This window comes from Plecotus auritus, assembly GCF_963455305.1.
Source record: "Plecotus auritus genome assembly, chromosome: 5".
Taxonomy (NCBI): Eukaryota; Metazoa; Chordata; class Mammalia; order Chiroptera; family Vespertilionidae; genus Plecotus; species Plecotus auritus.
The window spans coordinates 186210601-186237062 of NC_137776.1; the positions used below are offsets into that span (position 1 = coordinate 186210601).

The 26462-nt window shown below is 62.4% G+C and overlaps 2 protein-coding genes across 15 annotated transcripts in view; one reads left to right on the plus strand and one right to left on the minus strand.

The window, feature by feature from the left end:
* The window catches only part of KCNT1 (potassium sodium-activated channel subfamily T member 1), a 49180-nt gene extending 46471 nt beyond the window's left edge, over nucleotides 1-2709 (plus strand). For all 13 annotated transcript variants that reach the window (XR_013960596.1, XR_013960597.1, XM_080668099.1 and 10 more), the window contains 2 exons: nucleotides 1477-1561; nucleotides 1678-2709. Coding sequence is in view for 11 of the 13 variants with exons in the window: in XM_080668099.1 (XP_080524225.1) it covers nucleotides 1477-1561; nucleotides 1678-1798 (206 nt within the window). In the remaining 2 variants the exon portion in view is untranslated. The remainder of the gene's footprint in view (nucleotides 1-1476; nucleotides 1562-1677) is intronic.
* Nucleotides 2710-6805: 4096 nt separating this feature from the next.
* Nucleotides 6806-26462, minus strand: part of CAMSAP1 (calmodulin regulated spectrin associated protein 1) — a 28495-nt gene continuing 8838 nt past the window's right edge. The window contains exons 4-18 of one of the 2 annotated variants that reach the window (XM_080669882.1): nucleotides 24080-24160; nucleotides 23230-23262; nucleotides 20654-20795; nucleotides 17237-17376; nucleotides 17060-17156; nucleotides 16119-16296; nucleotides 15638-15729; nucleotides 15124-15208; nucleotides 12044-14357; nucleotides 11483-11619; nucleotides 11008-11216; nucleotides 10710-10812; nucleotides 9593-9708; nucleotides 9075-9193; nucleotides 6806-8398 (exon numbers count right to left, since the gene is read on the minus strand). In XM_080669882.1, the coding sequence (XP_080526008.1) occupies nucleotides 8096-8398; nucleotides 9075-9193; nucleotides 9593-9708; nucleotides 10710-10812; nucleotides 11008-11216; nucleotides 11483-11619; nucleotides 12044-14357; nucleotides 15124-15208; nucleotides 15638-15729; nucleotides 16119-16296; nucleotides 17060-17156; nucleotides 17237-17376; nucleotides 20654-20795; nucleotides 23230-23262; nucleotides 24080-24160 (4149 nt within the window). In that variant the 3' untranslated portion in view covers nucleotides 6806-8095. The remainder of the gene's footprint in view (nucleotides 8399-9074; nucleotides 9194-9592; nucleotides 9709-10709; nucleotides 10813-11007; nucleotides 11217-11482; nucleotides 11620-12043; nucleotides 14358-15123; nucleotides 15209-15637; nucleotides 15730-16118; nucleotides 16297-17059; nucleotides 17157-17236; nucleotides 17377-20653; nucleotides 20796-23229; nucleotides 23263-24079; nucleotides 24161-26462) is intronic. The other variant, XM_080669883.1, reaches the window with a different exon arrangement.

The window sequence follows — 26462 nt, forward strand, 5'->3', positions numbered from 1 at the left end:
CCCTGCAGGGTCACTGGGGGTCACCAGGTGGTGTTTCCTGAGCACCCCCCCCATGTGTGGGCCTGAGGGGTGCTCGGGCCAGGAGGGGCCTCCTGGCACAGCCTCCAACGCAGCCGCCCACTCGGCACCTGGCGGCTCCCTTCGCCCCCCACAGGCCCAGGCCAAGGGTTTCAGGAAGAGAGTGTGGCTATTGGGCAAAGGGCCCGGGGCTGGCACCTGGTGACCGCCCAAGGGCCCCACATGTGTGTCAGCCAGAGGTGCCCCTGTGCCCGCCTGCCCCCCCCCACCCCGGCCCCGGGAGCAGCTGTGCTGGACCCACCCTGGGGCTCGGACACTGGGGCCGATTCGCTCTGCAGGCTCCAGTTCAAACCCACAGCCCGTCCCCTCGTCAGCGGTCCGGCCTAGACCCTGTGCGCTCGCGCCGGGAGGAGCAGGGGCAAGGCCCCCAGGGCAGGACCCCTGGGAAGGCTGTCCCTGTGACCTCACGGCTGCTCTGAGGCAGGAGGTGCCCTCAGACACCCCAGGTGGGCAAACGGCCGTGCAGGGGACTCGGGCCTCTGCCTGGTTGGGGCCATCCCCCTGTGTGTGGCCAGGAGACCGCTGTGAGGTGACGGGTGTTTCTCTGGAGCCCGACCTCACCCCTGCGGGCCGCACCCCACAGCCACCAGGGAGTGGGGCGCCGGCTGTCCCCCCACAGGCCCTGCATGCGCCAAGGGGTCCCACGGGGCTGACGGTCGCGGGAGTCGGTGTTGGGCAACAGGACAGGAGCTCAGAGCAGGAGGAGGAGCAGGGCCCTGGGGGTGGGACAAGCCCAAGGCTGGGTCAGGTGTGCGCAGGTGCACAGAGGCGTGTGGTGTGTGTGGCTTATGTGCAGGTGTGCGCAGGTGTCCATGGTGTGTGCAGGGGCAGGTGTCCACGGTGTGTGCAGGGGCAGGTGTCCACGGTGTGTGTGCAGGTGTGTGTGCAGGTGTGCACAGGTGTCCACGGTGTGTGCAGGGGCAGGTGTCCACGGTGTGTGCAGGGGCAGGTGTGTGTGCAGGTGTGTGCGCAGGTGTCCACGGTGTGTGCAGGGGCAGGTGTCCACAGTGTGTGTACAGGTGTGTGTGTAGGTGTGTGTGTGCAGGTGTGTGTAGGTGTGTGTGCAGGTATGCTTGGTGCCTCTGTCGGGGCTGCCCCATCTGTGAGACGCTGGCTGCTCTGGCTGAGCAAGATGCCTGGGTGTGGGCAGGAGCCAGTGCCGCTGCCCCTCAGGGCCAACCCCTGTGCCGGCCGGGGCCCAGGGACGGTGTCCATCGGGGGGACCCCTGTGCCGGCTGGGGGCCGGGGACGGTGCCCATGGGGGCCAGTCCTGGCCGAGTTGCCAAGTTGAGGGCTTCGGGCAGGATAGCCAGGAAGGTGGGGAAGGTTCCGTGCCTGGCAGAGCCCTGGCTTCCCCAGGCCCAGGGGTGATGCCGCTGGGCCCTGTCTCCTCTGCAGACGAGATGAACGACCAGCAGAACACCCTCTCCTACGTCCTCATCAACCCCCCGCCCGACACGAGGCTGGAGCCCAACGACATCGTGTAAGTGCCGGTCCGGGAACCGAGTGGGCACCGCCCCGCCCCTCCACGCTGGGCATCGGGCCAACACGCCGGCTGCCTTGTGTGGGGGTGGCATTGACACCAGGCCCCCGCCCCAGGTACCTCATCCGCTGCGACCCCCTGGCTCACGTGCCCAGCAGCGCCCAGAGCCGCCAGAACAGCTGCAGCAAAAGGCTGGCCTCCTGCAGCCCCGAGACGCGCGACGAGACGCAGCTCTGAGCCGGCGCCCGCCCTGCCCACTGGCACGCAGAGCGATGCATGAGCGGCATGTTCTGGCCCAGTGCTGGCCGCCCGCCCGCCGAGGCTGCTCCAGAAACGTGACCCAGAGGCGGCCTCCCGTGGGTGAGGGGAGACCAGGCGGGAAGCCTTTTTAACCTGTTTTTACGAAGCTACACGGTCTGTGTCCGCACGAACGTACCCACACAGCTATGACTGCGCGTGGTGCGGGGACGGAGCTGCAGACGCTGCCCCTGGCCCCAACGCACACTCACAGGATGGGAGAGGCACCGCCCCACGGAGCCCGTCTTCATGTTCTCTGCTCTGGGCCCGGCTGGTCTCGGGCACAAGGTCGCCAGGGTCTGGGTCACGGGCGGAGCTCCAGCACCTGCAGCCGGGAGCCCCATCCACAGGAAACTCAGAAGCACAGGGGCCCCCGGCTCCACCTGGAGCCCAAAGGGGCGGCTCTGGACAGCGTGTTGGGTGCGTGGAGGGAGGTGGGGCCCCCGGGAGACCCCCAGAGGGGCCCGGGACACACCAGGCTCCCGCAGCCGAGACGGGGCGAGGGAGAAGGCACTTCACACAGGACTCTGCAGCCCCGCATCTGCGGGCACCTGCGGGCACCGGGCGGAGCAGTCTCCCCCAGCCTGCTCGACGCCCTTTTAACCCTGACCTGAAGCACAACCCAGCCGCTGGGCGTGGCTCCTGGGCTGTGGCTCCCAGGCTGTGACCGCTGGGCATGGCTCCCGGGCTGCGGCTCCTGGGCTGTGGCCACGTTGCTGGAATCAGGCTTTCTCTTCGAGGTGGGGCTCTGGGTGGCCCGCCTGCCAGGTGCCCTGTGGTTCCCTGTGACTGTGACTGACAGGTTTGCGCGGTCAGTGCTGGAACCTTCTATTAAACGATGCTTTCTGCAAGCACGAGGCTGGTTGTCGGGCTCCCCTGGGCAGCTTCGCGCTCCAGGCCTGGTCTCCCCTCGCAGCTGCCCGACTGCACGTTAGAAACACCTGCTGTGGCTCCACCCTACCCGGGGCCGCAGGGACGCCCACCCCCAGCACATGCCCCTGGCTGGGCGCCTGGCGCAGGAGGCGGGACCCACGAGGTCCCGGCAGCCGGGCAGCAAGGCGGGGGAGGGGAGGGCTCCCTGGCGAGCCCAAGGGCGGGCACAGGGACCCCGGGCGCTGCCCGCAGATGTGTGGCTTGTGCCAGGTGCAGCCTGGGGCGTTGGGGGGATGTGTGGGCCACCGGCACCCAGGTTTTGCTCAGGGTGTGCCCAGCTGCCAAGGGACAAGCCCGACTTGGTTCCAGGTGGGGGTGGGAGAGGGACCCGCCCCGAGGGAGGGCTGCAGGCCCCCCGCATAGCCGTGCCGGGGGCATCAGGAAGGGGCTGCAATGGGGTGGGACCCAGCGCCCGGGATGGCGTGAGGGCTGCGAGCGTGCAGTAGGGAGGCCTGAGGCCCAGCCCAGGGGGTCAGGGCCCCCAGGTCCCCTCCGGCACCATCACCTGCAGCAGAGCCCCCCACTCCTGGCACCCCTCCCCCACGTCCCTGTGGGGGAGGGGACTGCCTGGTCACTGGACGGGCCTCCACCTGGTGCTCAGCCCGACCCCCACACTGCAAAGCCACCTGACTCAAGGCCGCAGGTGCAGGGTTGGGGCTTGGGCTCCCCTCGCCCTGAGTGGCACGCGGGCCAAGTGAGGGGAGCGGTGAAGACGGGCAGGGAGGCTGCCGTCGGTCCCGCCCCCTGGGAGCCTGTCTGGGCTGCAGGACCCGAACCCGGGGGTCCTAGAGGCCGGAGCCCACAGCCCAGAGGCAGGCACCCCTCCCTGAACCTCCTCCCCACCCTGGTGCACCCGCAATGCCTCAAAGGTGCCTCTCCTTTGTGGCTCAGGTCTGAGCCCCTGAGCTGCAGGCTCTCCTAGTCCCTGAGGGCTGGGCGGGCCCAACAGCTTGCAGGGTGGACACCGGCTGGGGCCTGAGGTCTAGGCGGCGGCCAGGTGGCTCCAAATCCAGGACGCAGGCTGGGGCTGGGCGCACTTCCTGGCATTCCCGGCCCAGGGCTGGCCAGGCCCCTCCGTCCCCAGCAAGGTGGGCAGAAGCACCCAGAGGGCCCTGGCCTGAGCCTGTCCACCAGGCCCTGCAGCGTCCGCCTGAGCCCTCGGCGCCGCAGGGCCTTCCACAGGGCTCTGGCCGCAAGCGCTGAGCTGGGAAGGACACCGTCACGTCTGGACGGGCAGCCCCAGGCCTGGCCGAGTCCGGGGCCTCGGGTGGCCACCCAGCCCCTGGGGCCTGCAGAGGCCGACCTGGGGGCGGCTTGCACAGCTTCGCAGGTGGACGAACCACATGGAGAAAGGCCCCGAGTTTGGTGGGGGCGTCCCCCAGAGAACCCCCAGGCCCCCTGGATAGGACGGACGGGCAGAGGACAGACAGGAGCTGCCGCCGCCCGCGTGGCTGGGAGGAAGGGGCCGGCTCCCGGGGACAGAGCAGGTTCCTGGGAAAGGCTGTCAGCCCCTGTAGGGAGCGGCTATAGGGTTAAGCCTCTGACTGACCACAAAAAGTCCCAGCTTATTCTCTTTGTCTTTTTTTTTTTTTTAATATATTTTATTGATTTTTTACAGAGAGGAAGGGAGAGGGAGAAAGAGTTAGAAATATCGATGAGAAACATCCATCAGCTGCCTCCTGCACACCCCCCACTGGGGATGTGCCTGCAACCAAGGTACAGGCCCTTGACTGGAATCGAACCTGGGACCCTTGAGTCCACAGGCTGACGCTCTATCCACTGGGCCACACCGGTTAGGGCTCTCTGTGGCCCAGTGCGGGCCTGAGTTCTGGGGAACGGCAGTTGTCAGGTGAAAGGACGCTCCAGTGAAGCACGCGCAGAAAGCAAAAAGGAAGGTAAGGAGCGTAGTGATAACTAGGTGTAAAACATGGGAAATTCAGGGTCGCAGGGAAAGAATGTACGCGTATCCATGCTTAAGGCTATGCCCCAAGCACGGGGCTGTTCTGTGAGGTATGAACAGCTTTTCGATTTGTTGGATTTTGTGAGTAAAACCTGCCCCTGGTTTCCTGAGGAAGGAAAGGTAAATGTAGAGGCATGGGAGAAGGTAGGAAAACAACTTCGAGATCATTATGTAGCTGAAGGTCCAGAGGAAATGTCTGCCTCTACTTTCGGTCTGTGGTCCCTGATTCGGGGCTGCCTAGAGCCCACTCCAGAAGGGGAGTGGAGGAATGTGGCACAGGAATCAAGACAGATGGGGGAAGGTTGCCAAAGGCTTCTGACTCCACCATCGGTGCCTCGTCGCCTCCTCCAGTCCCTGGGGCTACAGCTCCTGTGGGAGAGAGCCCTCAGGACGATGCGCTTCCTCTCAAATATGAGTGAGGATTGGAGGAGGCAGGGGAACACCACCGGCGGGTCTGGGATGATGGGGGTCTGATGCAAACATCTGGAGAGCTGACTGTTGCTCATAAGCCTCTCCTTTTACCCCCTAAACAAGCAGAAAAAAGAATGGTGCCTTTGTCTCTACTCCAGCGGACGCTGCATGAGGCCAGGCAGGCTGGGGACGATACTTCAGGAAAAAAAGGGAGAAGGATGTTACGTTACATTTTTTGAATTGCGATGCAGAGTTGCACAGCGGCCGAAAGGCATCGGGCCTCCTGTACAATAGCCTCCGCGGGGTTAGCCCGATGGAAGGATGCACACACTGGACAATGGTTTGGACCAGATCCAGTAATGATGTGGGGACGAGGTGGTGTTTGTATCTTTCCAGAAGGAGCAGCACAGCCAATTTGGGTGCCAGAGTGTTACGTACGTCACGGCAATGGACCCAGAGAAGCTCCTTGTCCCATTATTCAAAAGACTGAGAGTTGCCCCGATGACAGCAAAGCGGAAAAGGAAGATGACGAAGGCTACGCAAGAGACCAAGGTGCCAACATGGGGTCAGCTGAGGAAGTTAACAACTGAGGCCCAGCAGATGGCAGAAAAGCAGGAAGTGGAAGCTACTCCCTCAACCATGTTTCTGGCCATGCTAGCATCGGTTAGCTGCCAGTCTTCTATAAAGTCCTGCACAGCCAAGTCCGAGGACCCCGAGTAAATCAGCAAAAGAAACTCATTTAGTGGAAAAATGTTACTGTAGTTTGATTTCTCTGTTGTTGTGTTGCATTGGCATTGTTTTGTTAATAGCCAGAGTTTTGCTCTCGATGTTTAAGTTTTAAAATGTTAACATGTCTGTAGTTTGGGTTTGCGCTGGCATTGTTTCGTTATTAACAGTCAGCGCTCTGTCCTTAATGTTTACGTTTTACTTTCATTATGGTAGTTAAAAAAAAAGGGTGTAGCCCTAACCGGTTTGGCTCAGTGGATAGAGCATCGGCCTGCGGACTCAAGGGTCCCGGGTTCGATTCCGGTCAAGGGCATGTACCTTGGTTGCGGGCACATCCCCAGTGGGGAGTGTGCAGGAGGCAGCTGATCGATGTTCCTCTCTCATCGATGTTTCTAACTCTCTGTTCCTCTCCCTTCCTCTCTGTGAAAAATCAATAAAATATATTTAAAAAAAAAAAAAAGGGTGAGATGTAGGGAGCGGTTATAGGATTAAGCCTCGGATTGACCTGTTGGCAGAGCCGCAAACAAGTCCCAGCTTTGAGGGCACAGCCCTCTTAGCATCATTAAGCTTGACCTTATGGCCCCCTAGATCCTTCCTGGGTAGCTAATGGGCTGTGGGAGGTGCAGCAAGTGCTGCCAAAACAAGTGAAACTCACAAGAACACTGTAACCATGGTGACCACTACCTTGTTTACCTCTGGCTGTAAAATAAAGGCTCAGCGTGCCGTCTGGATCCTTCTCTGTGACCTCAGCCAGGCACAGGAGATCCACCCAGTCCCAGCTTATTGTCTTTTCTACATCCCTCGCCGCCCTCCCTCAGGCTCGCCAAACCCTCGGCTGTGCTGGCGCGGCACAAGCCCCGGGAGCAGGTGCTGGGGCCTGAGCAGGAACGTGAGCCATGACCACCGCACACACGTGCTCCGTACAAAGCAAGTTGTTCGTTTATTACAGTTTGGTGCTTTCGTAAAATAAATATCAGGATATCAGACAGACAGTGAGGGCAGCACGCTGCGCAGAGCGTGTACCAAGTTCACGGGGCCTCCCACCGCACGCGGGCGGAGCCACCAGGCGGCCCCTGGGAGCTGGGAGACTGGGGGGGAGGGGGGGAAAGGGGGTCCCTACATCCCTTTAGGGTTCGTACCGTTGCCCCTGCCCCCTCTCCACCTACAACTATGGGACAGTCACATCTGACGTCTTCTCTACTGACCTTCGCTTTGTTCTGCATTTGGAGACAGATTCAAGTAACACTCCCAAGAAAACATGTGCAAAACCAACATGCGTGACTCCAGGGTCTTCGGCAGCGAGCAGCGGGTGTCACGCAGGGGCCGGGGAACGTCTGCTCTCAGGCCTGGAGCCTCCCCCCGTACTCGGAGCTCCGAGGACACGGCACACGACCGTGTGAAGGTTCTAAGTCGGCGGCCAAACCGAGTGGCCAGCGTGGGCAAGGACGCACGCTCCGGGCGCTGCTCTGTCAGAAGCAGGAGCCGAGGCAGATGCGTCGGACGGAGACGTGAAGGGAGCCGCCGGCTCCAGGGCCATGTTGCAGGGAAACATGCCGAGTGACCAAGTGCTTTCCCCAAACCTGCTTTATTCCGTGGCCAAGCCACTCGAGTCCTACCCAGGCAGGGAGCGACCTGCACCTGCTCCTCGCCCACGGCCAGGCCCACGCCCCTCGCCCCGCAGCCCTCAGCGTGGCCGAGTCGGAGAGCCGCCATGGCTCAGCGTCTCGTCAACTTCTGAGCAGCAAGAACAAGCATCGTTTCCAGAAACCTTAGGACTGGACGTACACGTTGGCAGTTGACACATGAATAAATACCAGTTTCCAAGCGAACAAGACCCCAAGACGAGCTCCTTTCCAGAAGACGGCCGAGCTCCCGGGGGAGAACCGTCTCCTCCCGAGGCGCCGCCCTCAGGGGCCGGGCCGTGTGCAGGGAGGCGGGGTGGGGGGGGCGGAGACAAAGGAATTGCTGTGGTTTACGCTGACGGACTTCAAGTAACAGGAACCTGCGCACGCACAGCCGCCGGCAGCCTCGGGGACAACGCGCCCGCGGCAGCCTGGCCCGGACCCGGCGTGCACCCTCCCGCTCCTCCTGGCTCCTGGGCGGGACGGGACCCTGCCCTCTGTCCATCGCTTCGAGGTCTGTGACTGCACTCCGTACCCGATGGGCGAGAAGGAAGGTGGGCGTGGGCGCCGCTCGGCCTGTCCGCCTCACTTGCGCGCCTGGGTCTTCTTGGGCGCAGCCGGCCGCTTGGGCTGCCACAGGTGGTTGTGGATGGTGAGCGCGTCCACGCTGACCGACATGGTCTTGGCTGGGATCAGGTTGAACTGCTTGCGGTCCGAGCTGTACTTGTACAGCTTGTCGATCATCTTCTTGGAGATGCTCCGGGGCCCGGTGCCCGTGAGCTTGCAGATCTCCTCCGAGTCGGGGTAGTAGCAGTACAGCGCCCGGAACTGGCAGCCGGCGTCGCGGAACAGGATGATGTAGTGGTTGGCCTCGCACTTCTCCAGCTCCTGCATCGCGGGCGAGGGAGAGCCTCAGGGGTGCCCACGTGAGCCGCCCACGAGAGCCGGCCGGGAGCTCGCCGACGCCCACCACAGCCCCATCTCCAACGGCCTCCAGGCCCCCCTCCTCGCTGTGCGGCACCTCGCTGGAGGGCCGGGGGACAGCGCTCCTGCGAGGTGGGAGCGGCGCGGCCCTGGGAGTAACAGCCACCAGCACCCCAAGAACGACCCGCACCCCCTGAACCTCCATCCTCCAGGCCCCAGGCTCCAAGCGGAGCCACTGCCAGCCCGTCCCCCCGCCCCCCCGCCCCCAAGCCTGGGAGCCTCCCCGCTCCTGCAGCCCTGCCCTCGCCGGACACGTGGGCCCAGCTCAGGAGCCGTCCTTGCTACTCTGCCGTCTCAGTCTCTCTGCTCTCCACTCCCAAACACCACCACCCCGTTCCCACCCTTCCTGGCACCCAGACCGGCTCGCCCGGGACAGCCCCTCCCATTTCTCTGTCCAGCTTCTGTGCTTGTCCGAGGCCGCCCGGCGGCGAGGGGGCACCAGCAGCCCGGCACCGTGCTCACGCACGCAAACCACACGAGCAGCGGGTGCGAGCACGTCGCCAGCTCGCTTCCCGCTAGGAAGCCCTCCCCGCTCACGCCCTTCGTTCCACACGGAAACGGTGGGGACACTGAGGCTCACCTCCAGGATGGAGTTCTTGTGCGGCTCGTTCACCTTGCCGGCCAGGCAGCAGTGGGAGACGGCGTTGTGGATGATGGGCTTGTTGGACTTGCTGCTGGGCTCCTTGAAGAGCTTGGGACCTGTGGGGACAGGCGGGACGTGCGCGTGAGCGTCCCGGGCGCGGGCGCGGGCGCAGCGCGAGGCTCCATGAGATGCTCGCGACGTTTTGAAGGGGAAGACCCACCTCAAGTTTGTCTGGAGAATTCTGAGTTAAAGTTTTAAATAAACGAAGAAAAGACCGTTGTTGATCGTTTATCCCCTCCCTAACGTCAGTCTCTTCGATGTGAGAACGAGACAAAGCCCAGACCTTAAAGTCTAAGGTGCCCAAGTGCTCAGGACACGCCTGGGTCCGGGCTGCGCAGGCCGGCAGGCGTGTCACCGCCCCCCAGGCCGCTGGAGTGACAGGCAGTGCGGTTCTCAGACGGGGACGCGCCCGTGACCCCGAGCGGGTGTGCCATGACCCCAGGGGCGGGCGTCACCTGTGTACTCGGCCACGGAGGCGAGGGAGGACGCGGCGGACGCCGTCTCCCAGTCCCGGTCGGTGCTCCTGCTGGGGTTGCGGCTCAGGATGGGCAAAGCTTCCAGGGACTCAACCCTGAGGAAAGGGACAGAGGGGGACAGGGTGGCCACGTGCGTCCCCTCCCACCCACAGGTGGTGAGCGGCGTGGTAAGACGTGGGCCGGCTGCACCTTGTGCGAGAAGGACCATTGGCAGTGGGAGGGGACACCATGACCAAAGAGAGGTCTGTCCCCCACAAACACAATTATAAACCTGCAAAGACACAGGAACCCAGCCCCTCCCACACTAGTGACGGAGCGGACAGGCTGCAGGGAGCCACCTCCAGACAGTCCTCCTGCAGCCCGGGCGGAGGCAGCCTCGGCCTGCAGCAGGGGAGGCTGGGCCGCTGCAGCCGCCACATCAAGGCCAAGACCCTGGAAGGAGGGCGGGCACGGGGCCTCATCGACAGGCCTGCACCCACCACAGCCGGGGTCTCCGCGCTGAGCAGAGGGAGCAGGCGGCCGGAGCTGGGATCCAGCTCAGGTAACCCATCCCGGGAACGAAAACCCAACCAGAACCCAGGCCGAGAGGAATCCTCCACGAAGCTCAGGCGACGGGAGGCCACGGACTTGGCAGAGGCGGGGACAGGCCTGGCCACAGGGCGCAGTGCAGGGCGGGTGGGGGGACCTGCGGCCAGCAGGCCACAGCACACGAGGTTTCCGAGGCGCCAGCACCTCCCCCCACTCACTCGTCAATCACAGGGGACTCTCGGGGCCGTGGAACAGCCGCCTTAAACAACCCTCGTTGAAATGTCCGGTGGCTCGGAGGACACACCCTCCCCACGCTGTTCGCACCCAACCTGAACCTACGCACGGGAACCCACACTGAGGGGCACTCAGCAAGCACCGGCCGCACGTCCACGACCAGGTCGAGAAAGAGAGCTGAGGGGCTGTGGACGGACACCGGCACACGGGGCTGCGGGGACCACCGACGGCGGACACGGCTCAGGACACTGTCCAATGCCGACACCCGGCCGTGGCCGTGGGGCTGACGGTGCTGGCTCACGGGTGGTGGCGGAGAGCACCCTCCTGTCCTTACCGTGGGGCGGGCGTGCCCCCCGAGTGGACGCTCTCGGGCTCGGTCGTCGCCGCGGAGGCCAAGGACAGGCTGGAGCCCGACTGGGCCCGGCTCAGGTTCTCCGCTGCCAGAGACAGAAACGCTCTCTTAGACGAGGGCTCGTCCCGCCGGGTCTGTGCAGCAGAAAGCCAAGGGACCGGCCCTCCGAGTGCCCTCCGAGCTCTGAAGCCCCATCTCCCAGCCCAGGGGAGCCGCCGGCACGTCACGCCCCCAGCGCAGCGTCCCCGGAGGAGGGGCGGGCAGCCGGCCTGCTGCTTACGGGTGGAGGAGCACTTGGTTCCCGAGTCGCCGCGCGGCTCCTCCCGGTGGACGGACTTTGGCCGGGGCTTCCTCGGCTTCGACTTGGGGTTGCCCAGCCCCTGCTCCTCTAGAATCTGCTGCTGTTTCCTCCGCAGGTATTCCTGCTTGATGAGCTCTCGCCGCGCCTTCTCCTCCTCCTTCCGTATCCGGTCTTCCTCGGCTTTGCGCCTGACAAAACGTCCAGACAGTCCTGGTTAGAGGGACGGCCTCCCGCAGCGGGGCCTGGGGACCGAGGGCCCAGCCCCTCCTGGGTCCGACCCAGCCCCTGCACCACCGCCCAGGACCCCACGGCACGTGCCGTGTCGCCTGGCGGCGGGATAAAGGCACACAGCTCCCAGGGTCGGGGTAGAGACCAGGCGGAGCAGGATCAGGAGCACGTGACAGGAGCCTGGCGCTGCCCATCCCAGCCCCACCCCCGCCCACAGCCAGGCTACCTGGCCTCGTCCCTCTTGAGCTCCACCTCCGCCTCCAGCTGCTGCTTCCGCATGCGGGCCTCCTCGGCCTTGCGCTGCTGCTTCAGGAGGAAGGCCGCCCGCTTCTTGGCGAGCTCATCCTCCGCCTTCTGTTCATCCTGCAGGACATGGTGCAGTGGTGCCCCCATCTCCAGGGCACCCACAGCCGACCCAGGGGCACCCACCCCCATCCCCAGGGCACCCACCCCCATCCCCGGAAGCACCCACCCCCGCCCCCAGGGCACCCATCCCCAGAGTACCCGCCCCCGGGGCACCCAGCAGTCTGCAGCCCAGGCTGAGACCCAACCCAGTCCAGACTTGCTCTCCTCCTTCTACCTGACGAACCAGCCCATCTTTAGGCCCAAACACAAATGGAAAGGCGGCTCATGAAGCTGTCAACTCCCCCGTCCGCCCACGCATCCACCACGGGAGCTCACCCCGTCTGCGCCTGCGGCCCGGCCCCGAGTGAAGGTCCTGGTGGCACCTCGCCGCTCAGGGGCAGTGGGGACCTGGCCACACCCGACACGGCCGCCAGCAGCTCACCTTGAAGAAGAAGCCGACACCCGACTTCTGGTCGCCGTCCGTGCTGAGGTCCACCGAGCTCTCGGGGCCCGTCGGCCCGTCCTCGTCGGGGGCCTTCAGGTCCGACAGGTCCACCTCGATGAGGCTGGCCTTGCTCCGCGGGGGCCCGTCCGCAGGGACGCCCTCCTTTCCCGGGACAGCAGGGGCCCCGAGCCCCACCTCTTCCAGGCTCAGGCCCAGCGCTTCTTTGAGGCTCAGCTGCTCCGACAGGATGTTGGCGTCTTTGGGCGAGGGCAAGGTGAGCGCCCGCTGGTTGCTGGCATCGTGGAGCCGGTAGCTGTCCAAGAAGCCCTTCTCGGGAGGGCCGCTCCCGGGGTCTGCCACCCCGTCCCAGCCCGGGTCGGGGGGCGTCCGCGGCGGGAAGGACCGCAGGTGCGGGAGGGCCTCCACGCTGGGCGTTGGGGTCTTACTTCGGGAGCCCTGCTGCCTGTCCTTCGTGACCTTTAGCTCAGCGGGTCGCCCCGCCCGGGAATTGCGACCCTGCCCCAGACGGGGAGGCCTGCGGTGCCCCGTCACTCCAGTTGGAGACAGAGGCTCCACAAAGTGGATGGACGCCTTGACTTTGGGGTCCGTGGCATTGTTTCGGGCCCCGGGGGCGGGGGGCGCAGGGGACTTCAGGAGCAGCTGCTCCTGCTGCTGGGAGATCCTCAGGATGGCCTGCTGCAGCGTGCTGATGGTCTCGTTGAGCTTCTCGATGGAGAGGTCCCCCTCGCCCGCGTCCAGCCCGTCCCCGGCCACCTCCAGGAGGGCCGTGGACAGCACCTTACCCTTCTCCAGCTCGGCCAGGTCCTGCCTGTGCTGGTGCAAAAGCGCCAGGCCCTCCCTGTCCGCGTCCTGACCCTCGCCCACGTCTCCCCGGCCCTGCTCCCTAGCCAGGAATTCCTCGGTTTTGGACACAGCACCGCTGACGTCCTCCTCGTTGGGATCCGGCTTCAGGGGCTGGGGGCCGGCCTCGGCCTTGCCCTTCTTGACCACGTGCAGGAAGGCGGCCTTGCCCAGCTTCAGGCGCTGCCGTGCAGACAGCGCCTCCATCTTCTTCTTCTGGGCCTCGATGGCCCTCCGCTTCTCTTCCAGCTGCATGTGCAGCTGCACCAGCTCCGAGGCCAGGAGGCTGGCGTGGTCCCTGCCTTGCCGGCCGGGGCTCTGCTCCCTCTTCTGCTTCCACGTGGTCAGCGGGGCCGGGCAGCTCTCCGAGGCATCCGGCGTGGTCTTCTGGGAGCTGCTCGTGCTGGACTTGGTCTCACAGCTGCTGAGCCTCTGGAGCTTCCTCTCGGCGAAGCTGGTCATTCTCGCGCTCCCGCTGGCCACGGAGGCGCCGCTGAGCTGGGAGATGGTGCTCAGGCAGGGGCTGGAGCGGCCGCTGGCGCCGTCCTTGTCCTCGTGCTCCTTCACCTGCATGTCCTCCTGCAGCTTGGCCGACTCCTCCTCGCCCGCGTACCGCCCCATCAGCACGGGGAGGTCCGCCCCGAGGAAGTCGTGCTCGGCCTCCTCCAGTTCTGCGACGTCCGAGTCCGAGTCCTGCCTCAGGACGGTCCACGGTTCTGGGTCGCGGGCGAGTGGGCTTCTCGCCCGGCTACTGTGCAGCCTGCCCTCCGGGGCCTCGTCGGCTCTGGCCGCGTGGAGGAAGAAGCCGTTGGGGGACTGTCCCTGAGATGAAGGATCGTAACTGCTGCTGGCCAGAGGCTCCCCGCGGGCCTCCCCGGCCTGCGGCCCCGCCTCGGCGCACAGCTCCGTGGAGGAAATGGGGGTGAAAGTCCTATTCAGGTCACGGGTGCCGCAGCTGCCGGGCGCCTTCCTCCGCCCCAGGGACGGGCCCTCGCTGGGCCTCCGGGCCGCGCAGCCCCTCAGCCGCCCTTCCCCGCACTCGTCCTCCTTGCTGACCGCCTGCTTCTCCTTGGCGGGCCGCAGCACGGCCGGCATCAGCGGCTCCAGGAAGAAACTGTCGGGCTTGCTCTCCAAGGGGCCCGCCGGTCTCTGGGGAGGCCTGGCACTTGTCGCGGGGCCCAGGTCACTGCCGTGGGGAGCCCCGTCTGTCCTAACGATGGCCACGAGCTCTTCGTCCTCGTCCTCGATGTCGACGTTGTTCAGGAGGCTTTTCCCGCTGGCCCTCAGGGCGGGGGGCTGTGGCTGGTTCTGCGGGGTCGGGGGGAGGATGTTGGATGCCAGGCTGTCCTTGCTGATGGAGCGGGCCAAGCTGACGCTGTCGCCAGAGCCGGGGTCCGCGTCGCAGCTCGCAGTGTGGTGCAGCGCAAACGGCGCCGGCTGAGACGCAGGCCTGCAGCGGGGAGGCAGTCAGCGGAGGGGCTCCAGCAGTGAGCCAGCAGCTCGGCTGGGAACCTCGACTGTGGAGCTCGACCCCCTGCCCTGAGCCGAGGGCAGAGCTGGCTTCAGGGAGCGACTCCCAAACGCTTCGCTCCCAGGACCCCTTTACACCCTTAAAAACGACTGAGGCCCCCAAGAGCTTTTACTTGTTACGTTTATCCTTACTAATCAACGTTTATCATACTAGAAATTAAAGCTAAAACATTCATAACTGATTAAAAATTGCAAAAAAAAAAACATTACATGAAAAAGGACCCCATTTGCTGAAACCGGTTTGGCTCAGTGGATAGAGCGTCGGCCTGCGGACTGAAGGGTCCCGGGTTCGGTTCCGGTCAAGGGCATGTACCTTGGTTGCGTGCACATCCCCCGTGGGAGGTGTGCAGGAGGCAGCTGATCGTTATTTCTCTCTCATCGATGTTTCTAGCTCTCTATCCCTCTCCCTTCCTCTCTGTAAAAAATCAATAAAATATATTTTTTTAAAAAAGAAAAAGGACCCCATTTCCTAAAGCCCAGGAGTTAGTGTGAAGAGCAGTGTGGCCTCACTTCTGCAAGTCCCGGCCCTGCCCGGCGGGTCCTCACACCTGGCTGACTCACCACCCGCCAGGGTGCCCTCGCCGCTGCCCCTGAACGCCCTCTGGGCCTCAGTGCTCCCGGGGCCTGGGGGTCTAGGCAACAGCAGGAGACGGCTGTTAGTCTAAGGAACATTTCACACGGTTCACCTGTGTTTTTTTTCTGGCCACACTACCGCTGCTCCCCGTGGCTGCCCGTCCATGCGGGTCAAGGAGTTGGACCGGTGTCGCTCATCTGCAGGCGGAAGAGGCAGGGATGTGCTCAGCAGGAGAAAGCCAAGGTTATGGCCTTTGAAACGCGTCAGCACAGTAACGGTTTCTCACGGAAACGCACCACCACGCACCCACACTGCACACCGAGAGCAGACCATCACGCAAGGTAACTGCCAGTGTCAACGGTGAGTAACGCGCACTCAACAGTGAGACAAAATGGCCCGACCGTTAAGTCTCCATGAGCGCACCTCGGTTCTCGCTCAGGCACACACACACACAGCGCCCCTGTGCACCTCACACAGTTAATGGAGTTCCCACTGAGGACAACAGACTCCACGGCACACGGGTCCATCTGAGCTCTCCTGCACAGTCCTCACTAACACCCTGCCTGCTTCGCCCCAAGAACTGCTGTTCCAGAAACTGCGTGAGGAGGAGGAAAAGCCGCTCTTACCCGGCGGGTCCTCCCCCGGTGCCGCCCTCTGCTGCCGCTGCCGCAGGGGCAGCAAGGGATGCGACGGGCTGAAGGCAGAGGCCCCTCTCCCCCTATCAGGAGAGAAATCGGTGGGTTAGCAGCCTTCACGGCCAAAAGCAAAAACAAAAGAAACCACAGAGACATCACAAACGCACACCATCTGCGGGAATTTCACTGGCTCTTGAGAAAAGTTAATTATTAAAAAGGGAGAAACCAAAGGAGCACCAAGGACTGCACACTCGGAGTCAGGAACGGAGCCGGGGGCAGACTGGCTCCTGGTCGCCGTCTAAGACAAAACCCGAGTTTCCAACTTTCACAGCAACATTCGGGAGCGCATCGTCCCTCCCCTCCTGCTCTGGGGAGGGGCCGGCCAGAGGCTGGGCAGGAGGAGGACCCCAACAAGAGTCACGAGAGAAGGGACAGAGCACCGGGACTCAGCTCCACAAGCGAGACAACTCACAGGGGGTCGGGCTCCTCGGCGTGCAGGTGCGGCCTGGGGCAGCCCTCGGCCGGGGGCTGAGCAGGGGACGGCGGCTCAGCCGGGCTCGCCGCCGCGGGGCCGCCCAGGAAGCTGCGCTTGGTGGCGTTGGAGATAGGGACGGGCGGCCGGCTGCTTTTCTGGTGTGACACTGTTTTTGCTGCAGAAACAGAAATTTTACAGAAACGTCCATACGATTCAGTTCCTTACATCAGCAAGAAGCATCTAAAAAACCCTGCTGCTTCCATAAGCACCAAAAATAACATCGCTTTTACTCGAAACCAAGCTTCTCCAAAAACACTGGTTCTGAGTTCAGTGCTGAGGCCTGAGCTGGGACAGGGAGGAGGGACGCACCGGGGTCCCTCCTCGGGTCGGGTCTGGCGCGGCCTCAGCGGGCTTGCTGGGACCAGAGGAGGTGAGCGCGTTTCTGAGCAACGGGCACGTGGAGTCCACGGTCATGGAGTGCCTTCGCTCACGCTGCAGCGCGCTTCCTGTGTAGCCAGGGGCCGGTCACCTGCTATCAGCGTGCGAGTGTCTGCTGTGTGGACAGGTGCTTCTTTTCCTTACTTTTTACCTTCTTTCAATGAAACCAAGGCCTTGTTTTATTGTGGCCGGATTAATCGCTTGACAGTCTTTAAGGGGAACACCTCCTGGAAGCTGAGTCTCCAGGCGGCAGGCCCTTACTCTGGGGAACATGGGTGTGTCCCACCTTGTTGGGGCAAACGTGAGACCCTGCAGGGCAGGAACAGCCAGCAGACTCAGCCCAGCTGCTCAGCAGGTCCCGGGCCCCTCAGACAGGCTGGGCTCTACCCCCAAACGCAGCCGTTCACCCCGGCACCGTCGCTGCACAGAAATGCAGGGAGCGACCGGGATGAGGACGGAGACTCGCGGGCAACAGCCACCAGCCGCCGCGTCCCACTCACCGTCTTTCAGTTCCTGGACATCCCTGGGCTGGACAAAGTCGGGCCGGACGTTCTCAAACCACCAGAAGAGCTCGGCAATGAAGACCATGACGTTCGGCTGCGAGAAGACAGACCACGGCGCGGTGAGCGGCGGCGCACGCGGGGCGTTAGCAGCGTGCGCGCCGCAGTCACCGTTACCTTCAGCACCAGGGGCGCGTACAGCATGTCCTCCAAGGTGAGGTAGAAGCACCTGTTCAGGTATTCGTTCGAGAACTCCCTCAGCAGCCGGATGTTGTACAGACTGTCAGCCATCGACGTGACCTCCTTCAAGCACACGTCTACCGGAAACAGAGAAGCACGTCGAGGGTGTTTAGGTCCCGATGCCGAGAGCTCAACGCCACAGGGACTGACTACAGACAGGAGCCACCGGCACGAAGACCCGAGGCGTCTCAGGGTCGGGACCAAACTGTCCAGATCTAAACAGCGTAACAGAAATCACCTGAGATCTTAAGCCGGGGCCTCCCAAACGGACAGTAACCACCACCCTCAGTTTAAGGGACGCGCACAAAGCTGGTTCATGTTTAACCGACGGGGACCCCTGCATGAGTTACCTATGTGAGGGGGAGGGCACAAACAGAAATGCCAGGCGTGCCCACGGAATGGCACAGGTGGGGGAGCTGGCCACAGCGCTGGGGACAGGACCACTCCCGTTTCCGGCTGCCCTGCAGGTGCCAGGCCTCGCGGGGTGCAAGTGCTCTTTGGGGGCCCTCCGGCCAGAGCCACCAGGACAGCTAGAACAGCTCAAGACTAACTCAGAAGCAGCTGCAGCGACAATTTACATGAATTCTGCCCGGAAACAGGGCGGGAGGGAGGCAGGTGGCGGAGGGACCCCAGGAAGTCCACGCAGGGACTGGGCTCCTAGGACGTCCTCTCCGAGGGCGGGACGGCGCACGGGAGACTCGAGCGCCCGACTCGGGGCTCCTGTTCCTGACGACGCCCAGCACGGGAGCCCCGGAGGGGCCAGTTACGAGCCGAGTACCGGTGCACACGTCTAGTGCTGAGATGTTTCTTTTGACAAAGTTCTGATCACGAAATACGACAAATGTTTTAGATCAGCCCCAGGGGCCCTGTACCGACGGAACGTCACCGCATCTGACTCAGGTCCTGCTCCGTCAGCAGTAAAACCGTAGACGCTGCCGAAGCCCAGCTCCCCAGGCCCCGCCCCCGAAGTGGCACGGCCCCTCCCCTTCGCTGTGTCCCTAACAGCGCGCTGCGGGCCGCTCCCTCACACTCCCTCCTGGAGGCGCGTGCCTGCCTCTGTGCGGCCTGTCTGCGCCTCAGCTCAGTGTTCCGTTTCCCACCGGATCCATTCGCTGGGAGCGACTCAGGCGTTCGCTTGGGCAGCTGGAGTGGCAGTTTAAACCAATCGTGTGCTCTCCGCACCTGCAGCAGAGGTCGCCCAGGCCAACCGCCCCCTCCACCCGGTGGGTGTGACATGCATGTTGCTGGGTTGTGTGCTGGCCTCCTCTCTGTGAAAAGCCTGCTGATTTGTGGGAGTTCTTTATGTATCACTAGTGGCCTGGTGCATGGATTTGTGCACATTGAAAGGAATTAATTAGAATATTTTAATACCGCTGTTCGCCCTTTCTCTAGAAGTGTCAACCAAATTCATGACCGACAATGACATATTGAAACACATGCGTGCGATTGGCGCCAGTGAGAGCTTTATATGTATCGCACATGCGTGCGTCAACTTACCCTTTTATAGATAGAGAATAAACCTGCTTAATTAGACCCACTTCCTGATTGAGGTACACTTTTTCCAGCCCAGTGAAGCACCCCAACTTCTCTTCCAGGTAATTGTCAGCAACACAGCAGTAATATCAACACGAAGCAGATTATTATTGTAGATCACGCAGGGAGAACGAAGGGTAAAATATTTGACTGCAGCAGTGTCTGACTGTATTCTGTGCAGTGAGAAAGCCTGAAGTCATTGTCAAGGTCCACCATTTCTTACTTCTTTTCAGTCGGGTCAAGTTTCTGAGCTTTCTAAATCTCCGTTTTCCGGCCAATGACAAGAAAATGGGATTCCACCGAGTCTCCTATCTGCCGACTCCAGGACTTCTGTGAGGGTCAAATGAGATGAGGCACGGAAAACGCTTCCCAGACATTTGGTTAAAGTGTGAAATGTGTGCACCTGGCTGTAAAGCAGGTCCTGTTCCTGGGCTGAAGAAACTCCAAGGAGGCTAGTTGCTAGGGAGAGGAAGCCGGGCGTTGCTACGATACGTCATTACCCGGTGCCCACAGCCACCGTTTGGGGCTGGGCTGTGGGTTGCATTTTGCGCCGTGGGGTCTCGGCAGCGTTGGCTGCGATGTGGTGGGGTGTTGCCCCAGGGTGGTGGCGGGGCCTGTGTCCCACTTGGGGAAGCCGAGTGTTGGATTGTCGGCGCCAGGTCCGTGGAGCCGTTTCTTTGTAAATGGCCAGTGTGTGTCACGGCAGCTCCTGTGCTGAGCGTCTGCCCTCTGGTGGTCAGTGCGCGTCATAGCGACCGGTTGGACAGACACTTGGCCTTTTATATTTATAGACTAGAGGCCCGGTGCACGAACTTGTGCACGGATGGGGTCCGGCCAGCCTACCCCAATCGGGGCCGATTGGGGGCGGGCTGGCCTCGGGGAGGGGATGCAGGAGGTTGGTCAGCCAGCCCCGCCCCAGATCAGGGGCTGGGCAGCCAGGGGGAGGGACCGCGGCAGGTTGGCCAGCTAGCCCCGCCTCCTATTTGGCCAGTTGGCCGGCTGCAGTGCACGTCACAGCGACCGGTCATTCCGGTTGCGTGCCTTTTATATACATAGATGGTTACCAAAGGGCTGTGTGACGATCCTTTGACAACTACTTTCTCACGGATACGGTTTATCACGTTTGTTTATAATGTCCTGTGCCACTGAATTTTAATATGGTTAATTTAAATACAAGAATCTTCTCTATTATTTGTGCTTTTTTGTAATTTAAGTAAGTAATCCATCCCAACAACGTTCTAAAACTGTTTTCTTTCCAAGTTCTCCAGTTTGGCTTTTCAGGGTCAGGTTTTTCCTGCACAGTTGGGGGCTGGGTCTCCTGGGGCGGCCTCACTGCACTCCCCGCACAGGCACCTTTGGGCCCACATTCTGCACAGGCCAGGCCCCTTGCCTGTGAGATGGGGGCCTTCCCACAGTCACATGACTGCTCCTGAGCCCAATCACACAGGCTTAGCTGAGTAAAGCTACACACAGCGTGGCCCACCGCCTGAATCTGGGGCAACCTGAGCAACGGAGCCATGGGGGCGAGGGGCTGACCCTGAGCACCATCGCGTCCCTGAGGCTGCGCACCTCGCGGAGATGCTGGCAGCATGCGGGAGAGACCGCCATGGACGACACTTGAGAAACAGGGTGCTGATGGCCTCAAAGCCTCTCCCCCAATTAGCACTGGTCACGGAGCAAGAATAAGGCCTCAGAGCGGAGACCCAACCACGTGACCAGAGCGGGTGCCATCAACACTGCGCGCCTCATCCCCACTGTCTCCACACGGCCCTGCCCGGTGGCACCCAGGACGCGGGGTGGTCAGGGGCGTTCTGCACTCACCGTCCAGCTTCATGTGCTCGGGGCAGTAGTAGTGGACCACGGCCAGCAGCGCGGCCCCATCGCTGCCGTCTCGCATCAGGTCCTCCAGGAGCGGGAAGTAGGGCGGCTGCCTCGCCGACAGGTGCTCTCGGCGGTAGCGCACCTGTGGTCGACAAGAGGCAGACTCTACACATGAGGTGCCCCCTCCCACCCATGTCCCAGGCAGACCGAGTCGAGAGCGCAGTGCGCTGCTGGACAATGCTTGGAACAAGGCAGTTGTAGGGGAAAAGCTCAAAGTGTTGGGATTACATACTTTGCCCAGAACCCACATGTCAAGATCTGGGAACTGGCTCGTGGCAACCCTGGCTGACAGTCATCAGCCGCTAAGGCAGCGGCGTCTCGCTCTAAGGTGCCGGCGGAGGGGCGGGACACGTCTCCACTACCAGAGCCGCTGCTGCACGCGGAGGAGAAACAAGTGTGAACGAACGTCCTGTCACCTGAGGCCGAGGCAGTCCTGCTCTCAGTGCTGGCAGCGCTCACCGTGTGGCGGTAAGAAAACACAAATGGCTCGGTGTGCGGTTGAGAAATGCCCGAGAGCAGGTCAGACAATTTCGTGCACGAGGTCAGTGGTGCCGGGAGCAGGAGACTGAGCTCGCGGGCTGGGCCCACGCAGAACCCGTGCTTCTCAGGGTCTCTGCACCCCCTTCAGGGGAGGCGTGTGCCAGGTCGGGCTGCCCCAAGCCCCATCCCCAAGGGCAGGTGAGGAGTGCAGTCCTGCTACCCCCGTCTTCTGCATTAACATTCACAAACCACATTACGTGGGGGGGAGGCTATGGGGGCCAGGCCGGCGCAGGAGGAAGCCGGCGGCTGCCCTGGCGCCGGGGGCTGTTACCGAGGCCAGCCCAGAGGAAAGGCCTCACCACGGAGAATTCAAGGTGCCCCAGGCAGCACAGTGCAGAGCCACCGGTGCCCACACTGCGTGAAAGGCCCTGGCAACACCCTGCGGAGATCAGGAGCGGGCTCCCTCGTGTCGCTAGGGCTGCTCCGCCGCAGACGTTAACTTGTTTCTCGCCCGGGGCAGAGGCTGGCAGCGGTCCCGCCCCAGCATGCAGACGCGGGCATGCGCCAGGCCAGCTCCCACACGGACACACAGCACACACGGTGATGACCACGGCATGCAGTGAAGCACATGATTTCTCGGCTGAAGATGGATGGAGTGACCTTAGAACCAGGGAAACCTGTGTAACGGACCACCGGCCGGTCAGTTTGTTAAACCTCTAGGCCGTGGGGTGATGAGGTGAAGCCTCAGAACCTGCCGCCCTGCCAGACCTTCCCCCGCAATCCTCGCCGCCCACTGGCTGGGCGCTGTGGTCCGGCAGCGAGGGGTCAACCAGACAAGGAACTAAGGGCCGGCTGTGGGCCTCCCTGGTCAGTGCCACACGGCTCTGCTCTGAACCTGCCTTCCCGTCGGACAGCCGGGTTTCCACTCGTCCTTCCTAAACCCTATAGCTTGTAACACTGTGCTCGTTGGCTTTCAAAAAATTAAAAAACATGGAAATACCCATAAAATGCTTCTTCCTTGTTATTAACATCTCAGAGCAAATCATCAGCCACAAAGCAGTCGGACCACTGCTCAGGGGACCCGTCGGCCAGCCTGGCCCAGGGCGCCGCCTGGGGGCAGAGTTCGGAGGCCAAGTTGCCCACCTGCAAAGCGCTCTGTGTGCCAGGACCTCCTCTGGCGTGCCCCCTCCGTGCCTGCAGGGCGGCACCACGGAGCAGCCAGGGCTGGGCCAAGCCGCCCCTTCGCTTTCCTCTCACGGGAAACTCCCTTCTCACTGTGGGGACCCAGAACCCCTGCCAGGAAGGAGGGTGGCCTCCCCCACCGTGCAGGCGGCAGCGGTGACCACCTTTCCCAGAAGGCCGTGCTGCGGGCACTAAGACACGGTAGGTCACCATTAGGGCCGGTCACATCAGAAAGGTCAAAACCAAGAGCGCTGGGGCCCTGGCCGGTGCGGCTCTATGGCTGGCGACCGGCCTGTGGGCGGAAGGGTCCCAGGTTTGATTCCTGATCAAGGGCACGGACCCAGGTTGCAGGTTGGATCCCCAGCCCCGTCAGGATGCCTGCAGGAGGCAACCAACTGATGTCTCTCTCACATCAATATTTCTCTCTTTCTCCTCCTACCTCCCTCCCTCCCTCCCTCCCACTCTCTCTAAAAACAAACCAACCCCAAAACCAAACAAAAAAACAATGGGAAAAACATGCTCAGGTGAGGGTAAAGAACAACAAAAAAAGAGTCGCCTGGAGAAGACCCTGCTTTACGTTCACGTTCATCACGGTGAATCACGAGCGCCCAGGAGCCGAAACGCAAGCCCTATCTGGCACACCTGACTGCACGCTGCCTGTGACTGCGACCCAAACTCCCAGTGCCCACCGCGGGAAGCCAAGCCCGTCAGCCGACGCAGGCCGCACCCACACGGCACGAAGTGCAACTACACCAGGACATCCAGACACAGACAGTTGGGCGAGCGACGGGGAATGGAAGCAGGAGGCGGCACAGGATGGTGTCTGATGGCAGCGGGGCACGGAGTCCACTTACGGGCACCAGCTTCCAGTACCACTTGGAGGGAGACTGCTCGGGAGGCAGGGGAGAAGGCAGGAGAGGAGGTCAGCGGGACGGGCCCACGTGCGGACGGACAGACGGCGTACACACGTGGGTGCAGTGTGGACACGAGGGATCGGTGCCCGTGACCCAAAGGGGAAGGCACGGGCACCTCTACACGAGGCTCGGGGAGCAACGGGCACTGCGGGAACGTGGCGTGGCTGGGCACCATGGTGGGCAGCCGGGCACCGAGGGGGCGCAGCACGTCGTCTGCCTCGCCGGAGAGTGGGAGGAACAAACACGGTCACGCACGCGGTGCCCACGCACCCCACAGCCAGGGGACGCGGGCAGACCGCAGCCATGGCTGGGCCACGTCGTGCATGCATTTAGGGAACGTGGCTCCAGTCCTGCACGTGCTTGACCAGAAAAACATGTCAGGGAAGGAAGGACGGAAGTGACAGGGACGCACCATCGCCACCTGGACCATTTCCTCAGGCGCCACAGGCCCTGCCACACCCCACGTGGGCTTTAGGGCACCACGCCAGCCCCCCGGACCTCGCGGGCAGTGGAGGTCTGGGAGGTGCCACTGGCACACGGCAACATGCGCCTCACTTGCTGACTGGTAGAAGCTGACTCCCGGGCCCCGACCCTCCCAACACCCCTTCACCCCCCGGGTTACACACTGGACGCCCTGCCAGGGAGAGGGTGCAGGCTGTGCGCCCACTGCCCCCGAGGAGCCGCAGAGCCAGCCAGCCAGCCGGCGCAGGAGACTCATCTCTCTGTGAGGAAGGCGTGGCCAGGGGTGCGCGTGGCGACCCTACACCGAGGAGGTGCCCCTGCCCTTTACCTTCTGATGAGCAGGACTCTCCAGGAACTGCTGCTTCAGCTTCACCTCCTTCTCTGTTATCTCCCTCATTTTAAGATTCACCTAAAGGAGGAGAAAATGCACTTAAACGGGGACTGCGGCCCTGGCCGGTGCGGCTCAGTGGGTAGAGCGTTGGCCTGCGGACGGAAGGGTCCCGGGTTCGATTCCGGTCAGGGCACAGGCCCGGGTTGTGGGCTCGATCCCCAGTGGGGGGTGTGCAGGAGGCAGCCGATCCATGATTCTCTCTCCTCATGGATGTTCCTGTCTCTCTCTCCTCCCTTCCTCTCTGAAATAAAATATGTATATGTGTTTTAAACAAGGTGACTGCTTTCCGACACTGGCAGCCACATCTCCTCCCAGGACCCAGCCCACTGCTCTCACTCCGACTCTGAAGCAGGCATCACCTAGGCTCTCCTACCCCCGCAGAAACCGAGGACTCCCAGTGACCTGCAACGGGTGGAAGACAAGATGCCCCCAAGCGCCACGCGGGCTGCCGCCTCCCGCCCTCCATCGCCATCGACAGAGGCCCCTGATGGGACGTCAGCTGGGCTCCCACTGAGCCAGTGCTGCCGGCATCCCTGGCCGTCGAGGAGCCCTGTGACCTGAGGCCCACGTGCACGGCGCACTCCTCGGGCAGCTCACACACCTTGTAGAAGCAAAGCGCTCTCTCCTGGAACTAAGGTGAAGATAAAACCTAAACTCGGTTATAACAACACCATGGGAAATACTCGCCATGCTTACAAGGCCGCGGTCCAAGCCATGGATGAAAGGCACAGAGCGGAACCTTTCACCGTGAAACAAGGCACAGTGAGTGAGCGCAGGCGATGCCTGTCAAGAAGGTGGGGCCCCAGTACGTGGCGGCAGGAGAAGGCCTGGCCTTGGATGGTGGGCACACAGGCATACACAGGTCCTGTGACATGGAACCTGTAGGTTCATGCTGACCAATGTCACCCCAATCAATGTAATAAAATTTTAAAAAGAAGGTAGGAAAATGGTTTTTAAAAGAAAAAAACAGCCCAGCTGGTGTGGCTCAGGGGTTGAACATCGACCCATGAACCAGGAGGTCATAGTCTATTCCCACTCAGGCACATGCCCACGTTGGGGCTCGATCCCCAGTGTGGAGCGTGCAGGAGGCAGCCGACCGATGTCTCTCCCTCAATGTTTCTATCTCTCTATCCTCTTCTTTCCTCTCTCCCTAAAAACTAACAAAAACATACTTGAAAAAGACAAAAGGAAAATCAATGCAGACCAAATTAACAAAAAGAGTCCCGGGGGAGACGGGATGCAGCAGCAGGAAAGTCTGCAACCTCAGCAGGAGGGCGGCCATCTCCTCCCGCAGAGACCACCCGAGGAGCCTGGACACAGCGGGTGCGGGACCTCCCCGTGAGCGAGCGCGTGCACCTGAGCGTCTGCGCTGGATGTCCGACGTGACAGAGGGTCCCTGTGACCACAGCAGGACGGTGGGGGCCCGAGGGGAGGGTCGAGGTAACAGCAAGCAGAGGCACGGTCCACCAGACAGACTGGTGCCGAAGGCGAGGGCGTCTCTTTAAGGCGGACAGCTCCACGAGAGGGGGCAGTGCTGCCGCTCGGCTGTGAGACCATGGACATGCCAGCGCGGGGCCGGGAGGCAGAGCCCACCAGCGGGGCGGTCACTGGGTAAAATGGCACGTGAAGAACACCCTGACCGGTGAGAAACCCCGTCCAGCCAGAAGAACCTCCCCAAGGAAATGTGGCCAAAGGCAACAAGCAAGCAATTTACCCGGAAAGGAAGGTAACTAGCCAAATACACACTGTTTTTACTCCATCCGTCCCGACCCTCTCCCCTCCGGCAACCACCAGCTTCTTCTCTGTCTTTGGGTCCGTTTCTGTTTTGTTTATTCAGTTTCCCCCCAATTCCACGTATCTGTGAGACCACAGGGCGCTGGTCTTTCTCTGACTTAGTTCACTGAGCATAGTACCCTACAGCACGGGTCCTCAAACTTTTTAAACAGGGGCCAGTTCACTGTCCCTCAGACCGTGGGAGGGCCGGACTATAGTTTAAAAAAAAAACTATGAACAAATTCCTATGCGCACTGCGGGCCCGGCACGCGTCGGCTGCTAAGCAGGACAGGCAGCGGCACCCGGCGGGCCGCACGTGGCCCGCGGCCGTAGTTTGAGGACCCCTGCCCTACAGGCCCTCCATGTTGCTGTAAACAGTAAGGAGGGGGAGGGAGAGAAACAGCAATGGGAGAGCCGTGGGTCGGCTGCCTCTGCACGCCCCCACCGGGGACCGAGCCCACCCCCTGGGCCTGTGCCCGACCGGGAAGCACAGGGTGCAAGGATGTCGCTCACAACTCCACGAGGAGCGGCTCCATCTTCTGTGTCT